The sequence below is a fragment of the Mirounga leonina genome, unplaced genomic scaffold, assembly GCF_011800145.1.
Source record: "Mirounga leonina isolate KUSES-001 unplaced genomic scaffold, KU_Mleo_1.0 Mir_101664, whole genome shotgun sequence".
Classification (NCBI taxonomy): Eukaryota; Metazoa; Chordata; class Mammalia; order Carnivora; family Phocidae; genus Mirounga; species Mirounga leonina.
In genome coordinates this window covers 24,548,596-24,563,929 of record NW_023270175.1, presented here as the reverse complement: position 1 = coordinate 24,563,929, position 15,334 = coordinate 24,548,596, and the positions used below count along the sequence as shown (strand labels likewise).

Genomic DNA, 15,334 nt, shown 5'->3' with positions numbered 1-15,334 from the left:
TGTGGGACTCGATCCCAGGACTCCGGGATCATGACCTGAGCCAAAGGCAGTCGCTTAACCAACTGAGCCACCCAGGCGCCCCTGAATATCACAGTTTTTAAGGAACTGATAATGAGATGGGAAAAGAAACGTGTAGAGTGTTGTGGTCATTTCTGGGTACCACACTTGAAGGATATTGACAAACTGGAAAACATTCAGAGGCCAATGGCTAGGATGGTAACAAGGTCTAGAAACCATCTCATAAAGACTAGAATGGAAACCTAGAGGAGAAAGATGGTCGCTCTTGCCAAATATCTGGTGATAGACACTTGGGTTGTTGCCACCTTTTGGCTATTGTGAATAATGCTGCAAGGAACATTAGCATACAAGTATCTGTTTGAGTCCTGGTTTTCAAGCAGTGGAATTCATGGATCATATAATAATTCTATGTTTAATATTTTGAGGAACTGCCAAAATGTTTTCCACAGTCACCACATTATTTTACATTCTAACCAGCAATGTACAAGGGTCCTATTTCTCCATATCCTCACCAATCCTTGTTACTAGGAGCTGGATTTTGTTTATTTTGTTGTATTCCCTATGACAAATTAGGACCAAATGATGGAAGGTAGATTTCAGTTCATTATCAGGAAGCATTTTTGAATGAGTAGAACTTTCTAATAGTTGAAAGGCCCTTTGACTCTCCTTCAGTGAAAGTTCAAATAGAAGTAAGTGAATAGTCCAATAAGTGGTAAGGGAATCCTGATCCTCTCATCCCCTCCCTCATATAATTAATAACTGCAGATAGGTTTCTAAAATATATTTAACTTCTATTATTTCTCAATTATACAAGTAACCAGTATTCCATGTGGAAAAATATGAAAATATAGACAAGTAAAGAGAAAAACAAATGAAAACAGAATCATCCATCTTCCCACCACCCAGAGACTTAAGCATTTTGGCATACAGCCTTACAAACTTTTTTTCTGTTATATATCCATATAAAATATATACGTATACTTTTTTAAAACAAAATGAAATCCCATTAATCACGCTGCTTTTTTACTTTACAATATAGTATAAACATCCTTCCATGTCAAGTGATATATGACCATGTCATCATTCTTAATGGGTGCACAGATTTCCATGGAATGAAGGTACTGTAATTTGTTTAACCCAATGTTTTCCAAAGGGTCTACATAACATAAATCTCACAAGATGACCCTCAAAAACAAGAACTTAAACAGTTTAAAAATGCTTCATACTGTATCTCTTTCGTTAGGCTTTCACAATGGTAAAGAAATGATTTTAAATGATTTTCCTAAACTTACTTGACCATAGACTCCCCATGGCCTTCCCCTTCTTTCATTCTTCAGGACACTTATTTATTCACATTTTATAAAACACCCTGAGAAATGATGGCTTAACTGATCCATTAGTGTTAAATTCTAGGGTTTTTGTTTTTTACATAGAACTTGCCATTTTAACCACTTTTAAGTATGCGATTCTGTGGCATTGATTATATTAACGATGTGCAACCATTCCCACTATCTAGTTCCAAAACTTTTTCATCATCCCAAGCAGAAACTTAATATGCATTAAGAATAACTCTCCATTCCCCCTCCCACCAGCTCCTGATAACCTGTAATCTACTTTCTATCTCTATGAATTTGTCTATTTTAAATCTCTCATGTAAGCAGAGTCATGCAATATTTGTCCTTTTGCGTCTGGCTTATTTCACTTAGCATAATGTTTTCAAATTTCATCCATGTGATAGTATGTACCAGAATGTCATTTCTTTTTATAGCTCAACGACATCCCATTGTACGTATCAAACACATTTTCATCCATTCATCTGGTGATGGACGCTTGGGTTGTTGCCACCTTTTGGCTTTGGTGAATAATGCCACAAGGAATATTAGCATACAAGTATCTGTCTGAGGGCTAGTTTTCAAGGAGTGGAATTGCTGGATCTTATGACAACTCTATGTTATCATAGAGTTTAATATTTTGTGGACGTTTAATATGTTTTATATGTTTAATGTTTAACATTTTGAGGAACTGCCAAAAGGTTTTCCACAGTCACTGCATTATTTTACATTCCAAACAGCAACGTACAAGAGTCCTCTATTTCTCCACATCTGCACCAATACTTGTTACTATCTTTTTGATTCTAGCCAACCTAGTGGGTATGAAGTGATCTCTCTCTCTGTGGTTTTGATTTGCATTTCCGTAATGACTAAAGGTGTGGAACATCTTTTCATGTGCTTATTGGCCATATGTATATCTTCTTTGGAGACATGTCTATTCATAAAGTCATTTGCCCATATTTTAGTTGGGTTGTCTTTTTGTGGCTGAGTTATAAGACTTCTTTACATATTCTAGATTAAACTCATCAGATATGATTTACAAATATTTTTTGTCACTCTACAGGTTATCTTTTTCACTGTCTTGTTAATGTCCTTTCATGCACAAAAGTTCTTAATTTTGATAAAGTTCCACTTATCTGTTTTCTTCTTTTGTTGCTCATGTTTTTAGTGATATATCTAAGAATCCATTGCCAAATCCAAGGCCATAAAGATTTATCCCTGTTCTTTCCCTAAGAATTTAATGGTTTTAGCTCTTAATATTTAGGTCATTGATCTATTTTGAGTTAATTTTTGCATACACTGTGAGGTAAGAGTCCAACCTCATTATCTGGCATGTGGATATTCAGTTGCTCCAGCACCATCTGTTGAAAACATTACATTTTTCACAACTACAAATAACATTACAGTAAACATCCTTTTCAATCTGTCCCATATTTTTCCCTAAGAAAAATTTCTAGAAGAATTGCTGTATCGAAAGATGTGCACATTTTGAAGGCTTGTAATACGTACTACCAAACTTCCTCCAGAAAGGACATTAAGAACCCACCACAGGGAATTCAAACACCAGTTTCACCAAACTCTCAACAGCCATGTATACTACAATCAAATTTTAAATCTCTGCTAATCAATGTGGCATGGGAATGTATTCCAGTTAAAGTTTAAGAGAGCTTTAGCTGAACTTGCCTTGATAGCCCCAACATGCTAGCCTTTCTTTTCTTTTTTTTTTTTTTAAAGATTTTATTTGACAGAGAGAGAGAGCACAAGCAGGGAGAGGGGCAGGCAGAGGGAGAGGGAGAAGCAGGCTCCCCACTGAGCAAGGGAAGCCCGATTTGGGACTCCATCCCAGGAGCCCAGAATCATGACCTGAGCCGAAGGTAGTTGCTTAACCAACTGAGCCACCCAGGCGCCCAGCACCTTCCTTTCCAAAGGCTTCACACTTATGAAAAGATTATCTAAGAATAGGACTCAATGTAAACCACTGCAGAGTTTAATATAAGTCTAGTTAAGCAAGCAAACTAACTCCCCCCCATAAGAGTGGGGCTAGAAACGGAAACTATAATTAGGTTCCTCCAAGGGATAATGCAGTTTCAAAATATTTCCTTCCTCAGCACAAAGTCACAAACCAGCTGTTTGTGACTTTCAAGTGTGTCCTTTTTTGTGTTCAGTGGAGAGTTACCAAGCACAAGAGCCAGGCCATGAAATCAACTAAACTGAAGTTAGAGGGTTTTTCTTAGAGCCATATAATGATTGTCAAGGAAAAAGAAAAACTACTCTGTTGGTAGTCTGCGTTTTAGTACTAGTTAAGCACTTCCGAATGTGAATTGTGCATGAGTTTTTGTAGTTGATGTAGCTTTTTTGCCCTCTTTTGCTTCTCTGAAGCAAACATACCAAGTGTATCTTTATTTTGTTTTGTCTCAAGCTGTAGTTACTAGAAAGAAAATTTTATGGTGAGTGCTTTGTCAGTGGGAACTTGTTATTAATATGGAAATCCTGAGAGGATCATTTATCCACACAAAACAAGAAACCAGGGGGAAATTAGCTTTCTACATTTCATCATAAAGCATGCATAATTCATAGAAGAGAGGAAACTATTGATGAGGCTGAACAAAATGAGTTTCTTGTTGCCAGAAAGAATAAAAATACTAGGCATAAAGCTCTCTAATTTCCTAAATATTTTCTTAAAGCCTTCTGAAGCTTAATGCCATCGTGACTTTCACTGTTACAGGAGCAAAGATGAAGGCAGATGCTTTTACAGAATCAATAAAATTTTAAGAGGCAGAAAGGATCTTATAAATACCTAGTTCAACTCTATTTTACATATTGGAAATCTGAAGCCCAGATTGGTGAAGTGACCTGTTGGAAGTCATAGACAGCGAGTGACAGAGCTGGAGCCCTAAGGCAGGTCTCCTGACTCCTGCACACATAATGTAGTCTGGGCATTCCCGTAAAAGGCTGATATAAGAAGTTATGTTACCAGTTTGCTGTCACTGATGCCCCAGAGCTCTCCAATCATATTCATATATATATATCTTACTGGTCAATTTACAGGATTCAATTAATAACTGCATTAATTTAATGCGTTTCTTCTGAGAAGCCATGGTCATTAAGTCTCCCACTATTAAGAAAGTTGAGCAAGTTTCCAAGATTCCAGTATGACAGATGACGCTCTCCACCCATACATTATAGACATTTATAAAAAGCAATCTCATTTACTCTTGGGTTAAGAACCACATTGGAAGAAATCTGAGATATCATGGAACTTAAGGGAAACAAAGCTACATTTTTGCCGCAGTACTTACTGTTCTTTGGCCTTTTCTAAATGCATAGTTTCAACTATCTGACAGTGAAGTCTACCTATATGATAGATTTTTCAAGCTCAACTTTTAAAGATCTAAAATATTTAAAAACACTTGAGAAATTGTAATTAGTTTTCTCCATAGATATCCAAAGTATCATACATGCATTTTCATCATGGATATTTATATATAGTTGCTTCTAGGTGAATTTTAAAAATTCATTTAGGAGATGAGATTAAATATGTCCTGTAGTGGGAGTAGTAACAATTCAAGGAGCAGGGACAAAGATTAATGCAGAATTAGAATCTTAACTCATCTGCTTTTAATAGCTCATTTGATTTGCCTCAGTTCTAAAGAGCCAATGAAACAGGCCACCTAGATACAAGTTCTCACCCCATCCCCTCTTTTAATGTAAGAGCTTTCTGATAGTGAGAGTTGTCCAACAGCAGAATGAACTGTTGTGTGACAAAAGTCAGTTCATTACTACAAGATTTCAAACTAAGGCTAAAAGATCATTTGCCTGGAATTCTTAAAAGGATTTCTGCATTGAAAGGTAGACTCTCTGAAACAAATAATACATTATATGTTTAAAAAAAAAAAGAAGATAGTAGGAAGGGAAAAATGAAGGGGGGGAATTGAAGGGGGAGATGAACCATGAGAGACTATGGACTCTGAGAAACAAACTGAGGGTTTTGCGGGGAAGGGGGTGGGGGGATTGGTTAAGCCCGGTGATGTGTATTAAGGAGGGCACATACTGAATGGAGCACTGGGTGTTATACGCAAACAGTGAATCATGGATCACTACATCAAAAACTAATGATGCAATGTATGGTGACTAACATAATAAAATAAAATTTAAAAAAATTTTTAAAAAAGAAAGGTAGACTAGAAGTCTTCTAAAAATCCTATCATTCCAACATTGTCTTCCTCTCCTACTTTCATAGTTCAGAGGTACTTTCATATGCATATCTGTAGTCATCTTAGACTGCTGCTATCAGTATTATTTTTGTACTTATCCTGCTTGAAGAGAGGGATGGTATTTCACTCATCTTCCTATATCCTACAATTTTAAGTATAGTTTCCTGGACAGAGAAAGTATTCATTAGATACTTAATTGAATATACTTGAAATTACAAGCTTGATTGGTTGATTTAGTCATTATAAATCTTCAGAACCATATTTTTTTTTCCCTGACCTGAGAATCTTACTTATTACTGCAGTGAGTCTTCATGTTAGGATGAATCTGGAGTGCTGCTCTTTTTTTTTTTCAAAGATTTTATTTATTTCTTTGTCAGAGAGAGAGTAAGAGAGAGAGAGAGAGAGAGCACAAGCAGCAGGAGTGGCAGGCAGAGGGAGAAGCAGACCCCCCACTGAGCAGGGAGTCCGAGGTGGGGCTCGATCCCAGGACCCTGGGATCATAACCTGAGCTGAAGGCAGACACTGAACTGAATGAGCTACCCAGGTGTCCCATGGAGTGCTGCTCTTTTATAACATTATAAGTAAAATAGGAATATTTGATTGAACACGAATACATATTAAGGCTTAAAAATGATGCTTTGAAAATATTTTAAAACCATACTTCCACTTTCATTTATCCTTTTATTGACAATGTGAAAACTAGTATATCTGTACATAAGCATACATATATATATATAAATAAGCATATATGTATTATATATAAGGAAATATACCAATGTTATGTTCAATACGGTCACCTCTTGTTTAAAATGGGTTATAAGATAGATGATTTAAAAAACGAACTTAAGAAAAATGAAACAAGCAAAATAAAAATCCCAGAAGTATTCTGTTGTGGATTAAATTGTGTACCTCAAAAGGTAATGTTGAAGTCCTAAAGCCTGGTATCTGCAAATGTGACCTTAGATGGAAATGGGGTCTTTGCAGATGTAGTCAAGCTAAGATGAAGTCATACCGGATTAGCTTGGGCCCTAAATCCAGTGACTAGTGTCTTTATAATAACCACATGAAAACACAGGAACACAGGGAGAAGTCCATACGATGAGAGAGACAGAGACTGGAGTGATATGTCTGCAAGGTAAGGATTTCCGGCATCTACCAGAAGCTAGAGAGAGACATTAACAAATTCTCCCTCAGAGCCTCCAGAAGGAACCAACTCTGATGACACCTTGATCTTGGACTTTTAGCCCCCAGAACTGTGAGATAATCTATTTTGTTTAGGCTACCCAGTTTGTGGTACTTTGTTATGGCAGCCCTAGGAAACTAATACGTGTCTTTTACTATGAAAACTGACATGACAATTCCTTGGCATGTTTAGGATGACAAAATATAGTCTTACCATAACTGAAAATAATCAGCCACTCTCATTGTAGTTTTGATTTGTATTTCCCTGCCCAGCAATTGCACTACTAGGTATTTACCCAAAGGATACAAAAATACTGATTTGAAGGGACACATGCATCCCGATGTTTATAGCAGCATTATCAACAATAGCCAAACTATAGGAAGAGCTGGACGGATAAAGAAGATGTAGTGTGTGTGTGTGTGTGTGCGTGTGTGTGCATGTGTGTGTATTATATATATATATATAATGGAATATTACTCAGCCATTTGCAATGACATGGATGGAGCTTGAGTATATTATGCTAAGTGAAATAAGTTAATCACAGAAAGACAAACACCATATGATTTCACTCATATGTAGAATTTAAGAAACAAAACAGATGAACATTAAGGGAAAGAGAGAGAGAGAAAGAGAGACAAACCCATAAAACAGACTCTTAACTATAGAGAACAAACTGAGGATTGATGGAGGGGAGGTGGGTGGGGGATGGGCTAAATGGATGATGGGCATTAAGGAGGGCAGGTGTTGTGATGAGCACTGGGTGTTATATATAAGTGATGAATCACTAAATTCTACTCCTGAAATTAATATTACACTGTATGTTACTAGAATTTAAATAAAAACTTGAAACAACAACAACAAAAAAGAAAAAATCAACCACAAAAAATATCATGTAAAAGTTAGAACTACTATGGTCTGAAAACCACTTAAGAAATGAAAAATCATATAAGAAACAGATCTTCCCAATACAAAAGCTCAAAAGGCAATAGACCGGAAAACCAACTACGAAGTCCTTGATTCTGAGCATATTATAGTAAGTGTGGCATCCTGGAGTACAACTAAAACAATAAAAACTAATTGAATAGAATGAAAGGAATTGTCTGAGTTGAAAGAGGTGTGTTCAGATTGTCAGTATTACCAAGATTTATTGATTAAAAGCTCTTTATGGGACGCCTGGGTGGCTCAGTCAGTTAAGTGTCTGCCTTCGGCTCAGGTCATGATCCCAGGGTCCTGGGATCAAGTCCCACATCGGGCTCCTTGCTCAGCGGGGAGTCTGCTTCTCCCTCTGCCTGCCGCTCCCCCTGCTTGTACTCTCTCTCTCTATGACAAATAACTAAGTAAAACCTTTAAAAAATAAATAAATAAAAAAAATAAAAGCTCTTTATACAACTGAGTAGTAGTCCTACTCCCACTGTTCACTTTCTCCAACCTTGGTCTTTGTACCTGAATATTTCGCAAACCTTTTTTTTTTTCTTTTGCTCAAGTGTCAGTAATACGTGAGGACACTGTTTGTCAATGATGTACAATTTCAGCAAGAACATCACTGCAGTCACACCTCAGCCCATGAGGGCCCCCGTATATGTTCACAATTGGTCCACTAAGGGTCTGGCAAGTATAGGAGCTGAGTTACAAAGGCAATATTGATAGTTCACTTGTCCTTGACCAATTTGTAGAATCCTGTCCCAGTTTCCAGGGACTATCATGATCCCAGTCATCTCATAAATATTCATTTATTCATAGGTGAACAAAATCTTCTCCCACATATCTAGCCATGCTAATCAATTTCATTGCAGCCACTGTCAAACAATTCTTTTTTTTTTTTTAAGATCTTATTTACTTATTTGAGAGAGAGGGAGCTTCATTCACCAGGAGCAGGGAGCCTGACATGGGGCTTGATCCTAGGACCCTGGGATCATGACCTGAGCCGAAGGCAGACGCTTAACCGACTGAGCCACCCAGGTGCCCCTGGCAAACAATTCTTGATGTAACAGTCTTTTTCCCATGTGGGGCATACCTATATCTGATTTTCGTCATTCTGATTATTTCTAATGACAAGGAAAAACTTTTTATGAATATTTTAGATAACCATTCCTATTTCATTAGCTGAGGAAATTTAAACCAATTCTGAACTTCATGAGGATACATTTCTATTTTTCAAAATGCTAATGCCATCCTCAATTACTTAAAGCACTCACTTTAGATTTTAAATTTTTAACAAATAATTTTTCTTACTCAGAAAACCCTTAAGACTTTTGAATAGAAAATTGAAGTTTAAACAAACATTTGTAGTCCTTAGGGAACAACTGGAAGTATATGATTCTTGCAGAAAAACTCTAACATATTAAGCCTTATTTAATCAAATCAGTAGTCATGATGATGAATAAAAAGTAATTCATAGAAATGTAAAAGACCACAATTTATCAACATTGTCTTTTTTCCATACTGAATTAGGATACAAAATTGATCAGGGATAATCAGGTTAAGTACAAATTGAGTGAAGCCCAATTACATATTATTTTCATGCTATTCAATTACCTTTCTTCATCTTGTTTCCCCTACCTATTCCTTCCCAACAAATTAAACATCCAAGGATTCATGTGCAAAATAGGCAATCCTTGTATCAGCATAGTATAACTAGCTTAGTTTTAAAAACTGCTCTAAGATAGGTGATTTTTCCTTACCAAGAGGAAACTAGCAATTATTGAAAATATCATTAAGAACTAGCATGGGGGGGCGCCTGGGTGGCTCAGTCGTTAAGTGTCTGCCTTCGGCTCAGGTCGTGGTCCCGGGGTCCTGGGATCGAGCCTCGCATCGGGCTCCCTGCTCCTTGGGGAGCCTGCTCCTCCCTCTGCCTCTCTCTCTCTCTCTCTCATGAATAAAAAAAATCTTAAAAAAAAAAAAAAGAACTAGCATGGGCACTCAGCATATAACCTAAAAAATTATTTTACTTGTTGATCAATGGAACAATTATATTTCATCAGGACTTATAATTTTATCTACTTATTCATATAAATAAATAGAGCTCTCAATTATGTTTTTAAAAAACCAAGGTGCAGCATGTTTCTACACTTTAGCAGCTTGAAGACATGATTGTATCTTCAATATAGTTATTTGGGAAACATCTTTGAAAGTATCACTACATTGGTTTTAAGGGCATACAAAGCAATTAGATATGCAAATTCCGTAGATAAACAGAATTTTAGGAAATTGAGAAAATAAGGTAATAAGAAATAGTTGCTCTAACTTGTGTGTGTGCGGGGGCAGGGAGAGAGAAGCAAACATGTTTCTCCACTGGTGAGAAAGTCTTGGGATGGGTGAGTCACTTGGTTGAAAGTTCATCTACTACAATACATGGAGAATGAGAATCAGAGGATGATATGGGAGAATGTGACAGTGCTGATTCTAACTGATGAATTCAAGAAGATCCTGTACCACTATTGTTTCCATCAAGAATATCTAAAGATAGACTAGGAGAAGAAAATGCCATTCGTTGAGAACAGAATTCAAAAGATCTCTGTGCACTCTGCTTTGTCTACAAATGAACACAAAATATATGAAGCAAAGAACTGGCACTAGTTACAAGAGCAATTTCACAAGAGCAGTAAAACAGAGCCAACAGTAACATTAAATAAAAACCCATTCACTGCATTTCCCATCTTGATTATTAAAACATGCTTTCTTGGCACGCCTTTCAATAATACGCTCAGCCTAACAAAGCACACAAAAATCCAAGGAAGAAAAGATGGGCAGAAGATGACTTTTTTCCAAGCTTGCATTTTTATATATTTCTCTAATACCTCTTTTTTTTTTTTAAGATTTTATGTATTTGAGAGACAGAGAGAGAGGAGGAGCAGAAGGGGAGGCAGAGGGAGGGGGAATCTCAAGCAGACTCTGTGCTGAACTCAGAGCAACCATCAACCCCCTGCAACAAGGGGCTCGATCTCACAACCCTGAGACCATGACCCTGAGATCATGCCCTGAGCCGAAACCAAGAGCTGGCTGCTTAACTGATGAGCTGTCCAGGAGCCCCTTCTCTAATACCTCTTAATCAAATGCCAAGACCCCACTTCTAAAAATGTATCCAGCATATATTAACGTCACACATAAATGTTAGGGAGAAGAACTAAAGCTAATAGCATTCATTTGGGATATTAGTTTTATAACTTCTAAAAATATTTAATAATACTTCTGAATATATACAATAGTAAGAACAGATTTAAAAAGCAAGTGAAAAATGGCCAATGAATGTTTAAAACCTCATGTTAATACTCACCACACATTCATATCAGACTGTTGAGTAGTATCAGAAGAAAGCATGTTGGTTGTGCCTTGGAAAAGTTTCTTTGGCTGATCTTCAAATGTCATTTCACCTATGACAAAAAAGCAGATCAAAGTAGATATGTTTTATCTAACATGCTTTTGCTTTTAATTGTAAAAGTAAAACTTGTTCATTGCAAATAATTTATAAGATACATAAAAACAAAGGAAAAAGTTTTATGTCCCCATTACCCAGAGATAACCACTTTTCAGTAATTCCTAAATATGTGTGTGTACACATGATTGTTTTTAAACAAAATTTGATTTGTATCATATATAATACCAACATGTAACCTATTTTTTGTTTTTAATGATTATAATTTTCTCATATTATTAACTAAATTCTACAACGTGATTTTATAGAGCTATGTAGTATGGCCATACCATAATTTAATCTCATTCCTTATTTTAAATGTTTAGGCTGTTGCTATCTTTATTTTGCCAAACATATACAATGAACTAAATAGATCAATTCTTTTATAGCATACAATGAACAAAATAAATATATTTTTAAAGATTAAGGAGACACATCTAGTCTCAAAAAACTGCATTGCTGTAATCTTTACATCAAAGTAAATGCTAAAATCTGCACATTATTACACCATCATGTGATAACCATGTCTGGACGAGAGAAAACTGATGTTCAAGCCCATAACTCATAGGGTGGAATTTGAATGGTAAAACACTAAGGCCATCTACTCATTAAAAAAGATCCCTAGGAATAGGGGCCCCTGGCCGGCTCAGTCAGTCGAGCATGTGACTCTTGGTCGTGAGTTTAAGCCCAATGTTGGGTGTAGAGTTTACTTAAAAATAAAATAAAATAGGGGCACCTATTTGGGTGGCTCAGTCGATTAAGTGTCTGCCTTCAGCTCAGGTCATGATCTTGAGGGTCCTGAGATCAAGCCCCGCATCGGGCTCCTGCTTGAGCTCTCTCTCTCCCTCTCTCAAATAAATAAATAAAATAAAATAAATTTAAAAAATCTTACAAAAAAATGAAATGGGGCACCTGGGTAGCTCAGTTGGTTAAGCGTCTGCCTTCAACTCAGGTCATGATCCCAGGGTCCTGGGATAGAGCCCTGAGTCTGGCTCCGTGCCTGCTTCTCCTTCTCCCTCTGCTGCTCTCTCTCTCTCAAATAAATAAAACCTTTTTAAAAATTAAAATTTTTTCATTAAAAAAATATTTTATATATATATATAAAATATTTTTAAAAATGAAAAATTTATATATATATATATATATATACACATACATCCTGGGGCACCTGGGTGGCTTAGTCAGTTAAGTGTTGGACTCTTAAAACCTCATGTTAATACTCACCACACATTCATATCAGACTGTTGAGTAGTATCAGAAGAAAGGTTGTGACTTTGGGGTTGTGACTTTGGGTCGTGACTTTAGGGTCCTGGGATCGAGCCCCACAAGGGGCTCTGTGCTAGGCACAGAGTCTGCTGAGATTGTCTCCCTCTCCCTCTGCTCCTCCCCTGCTCACACACTTTCTCTCTTTTTTTTTTTTTTAAAGATTTTATTTATTTATTTGAGACAGAGAGAATGAGAGAGAGAGAGAGAGCACATGAGATGGGGGAGGGTCAGAGGAAGAAGCAGGCTCCCTCCCGAGCAGGGAGCCCGATGCGGGACTCGATCCAGGGACTCCAGGATCATGACCTGAGCCGAAGGCAGTCGTTTAACCAACTGAGCCACCCAGGCGCCCACACATACTTTCTCTCTTAAAGAAATAAATAAAATCTTTAAATTAAATAAATATAATCTCATTTCTAGCGATATATAATATAATATAATATAATATAATATAATATAATATAATATAATATAATAAGTGACATATATATCGCTAGAAATAGAGATTCCACAAACCTTCCTTAGGAGTATAATCATGGCTCATAAAGCTCAAAAGAGGTCTGGGCATCCTGTCCCATGCCAGATTACAATTACATCATTATGGAAAAACTATTCACCTTTCTTTTTGGGTTTAAATTAAAAGCCAGACATACCAAGACAAATTCATCATATAAAAATTATCTTTGCTGAAACCATTATTACTTGTAAAACACTCTTTATAGCTATCTGATTTCTGCAGATTTCTCAGAATTCCCATTTGAAGTCTTATTTGCTCTTGCTTATTTCTAGTGGAAGTAGGTGTAGCTTATCACCATACAATGCACCTTCATATGCTTGGAGATTTTAACTGCTATCTCATACTCTTTCCCATTTTATATAGTCCTCATTCTTTTTTCTCCCCTACCCAAGACCTCTTTGGATTTTTTTATACCTTCTTTCCCCACATTTCAATAGGCTCCAAATAAGACATCATTTGTTGTTTCCCAAATGGATATTCATATTCCCAAATAGATAAATAAAATTAAATTTCTGTTTAATCTGTTACTATATCTAAAATTCCAAAAGAATTTTGACCAAACTTGTATCGGCTGTGTTTGGAAGGGTCTGACTTAAAATACAGACTATGGGGGCGCCTGGGTGGCTCAGTTGGTTAAGCGACTGCCTTCAGCTCAGGTCATGATCCTGGAGTCCCAGGATCGAGTCCCACATCGGGCTCCCTGCTCAGCGGGGGGTCTGCTTTTCCTTCTGATCCCCTTCCCTCTCGTGCTCTCTGTCTCTCATTCTCTCTCTCTCAAATAAATAAATAAAATCTTAAAAAAAAAAAAAATACAGACTATGTAGTACATATAGAATTTGCTTTGGAGTTCTTAGGGATACCTCAAAGAAAGGAGGCAGTCATCCTCCAGAGGAACTGAAAACCAAGTATGAGAGGCTTGTGTGAGACATGCCACATCCACCAAGATACTGGGCAGAAACCAAATGTATTGTGTGAAAATTATAATATAAAAACAATTTTTTAAATCATAAATTCTAAGAAAATTCCAGGAATTTTCAATGTCATAAAACATTTTATGTGTAAATGTCTTAGAGGGAGAATTATTTTTATTTATTTTTTAAAAGACTTATTTATTTATTTATTTTTTTAAAGCTTTCATCTATTTGTCAGAGAGAGCACAAGCAGGGGGAGTGGTAGGCAAAGGGAAAGGGAGAAGCAGGCTCCCCACCAAGTGAGGAGCTGGATGTGGGACTCAATCCCAGGACCCTGGGATCACAACCCGAGCCAAAGGCAGATGCCTAACCGACTGAGCCTCTCAGGTGTCCCAAGATTTATTTATTTTAGAGACAGAAGCATGTGAATGGGGGGAGGGGCAGAGTGAGAGGGAAAGAGAGAGAGAAGCAAACTCTGTGCTGAGCGTGGAGCCCAACAAGGTGTTCGATCTCACGACCCTGAGATTGTGACCTGAGCCAAAATCAAGAGTTGGACGCTCAACTGAGCCACCCAGGCTCCCCAAAAGGAGAATTATTTTAATTTAGTAAAACACTCTCTTCAATTTAAGCGTATTTTATTTTATTGATTTATTTTTTTTAAGATTTTATTTTTAAGTAATCTCTACACCCAACATGGGGCTTGAACTCACAACCCTGAGATCAGTCACATGCTCCACCAATTGAGCCAGCCAGGTGCCCCTAAGCATATTTTATCTTATTTTTTTAAGATTTTACTTATTTATTTGACAGAGACAGAGACAGCGAGAGCAGGAACACAAGCAGGGGGAGTGGGAGAGGGAGAAGCAGGCTTCCCAAGGAGCAGGGAGCCTGATGTGGGACTCGATCCCAGGACTCTGGGATCATGACCTGAGCCCAAGGCAGCCGCTTAACGACTGCGCCACCCAGGCACCCCAGCATATTTTATTTTAAATACTCAAATGACCCCAACTTTCTAACAGCTCTTAAACTTAATATATTTAAATGTTTTGTCAACATTAGCCCCTAACTTCACAGCACAGGCAAAAGACCCCTAAGCTAGGTCATTGATCCATCATCATAAAACAAAGTGCTTAGTTTGAAAGAGTGTTTTCCGGAATTGATCTAGTCTTAGTCTTAGGATATAATAAGTACCTGCTGAGTTAGATGTGTTGTTAGGACAACTGCCATTAAGTAATCCAAAATACAAGCAAGACTGAAGTACATTTAAATTTCAATTTCTTTCCCTATAGTTTCGCTCTCCTCCTTCCCCTTCTCCTTTTCTTCCCCCTTTTCCTCCTCTTTTTTTCTTCTCCTTCTTCTTTCCTATCTTAATGGATTTTTCACAAATACGCATTTTAAAAGTTTAACCTCCTTTCCTATTTATCCATTTTCCCTCCCTATTATAAACCCAGTAGTGGTATTAACAAAAAAGGAAGAACAACCTAGC

General features: G+C 37.0%; 1 protein-coding gene across 1 annotated transcript in view; it reads right to left on the bottom strand.

Annotated features, from left to right (window-relative positions):
• LOC118013227 (protein FAM122A-like) overlaps window positions 1-15,334 on the bottom strand; it is a 60,173-nt gene that overhangs the window by 10,961 nt on the left and 33,878 nt on the right. The window contains exon 10 of the mRNA XM_035008930.1: window positions 11,020-11,116. Within this exon, the coding sequence (XP_034864821.1) occupies window positions 11,020-11,116 (97 nt within the window). The remainder of the gene's footprint in view (window positions 1-11,019; window positions 11,117-15,334) is intronic.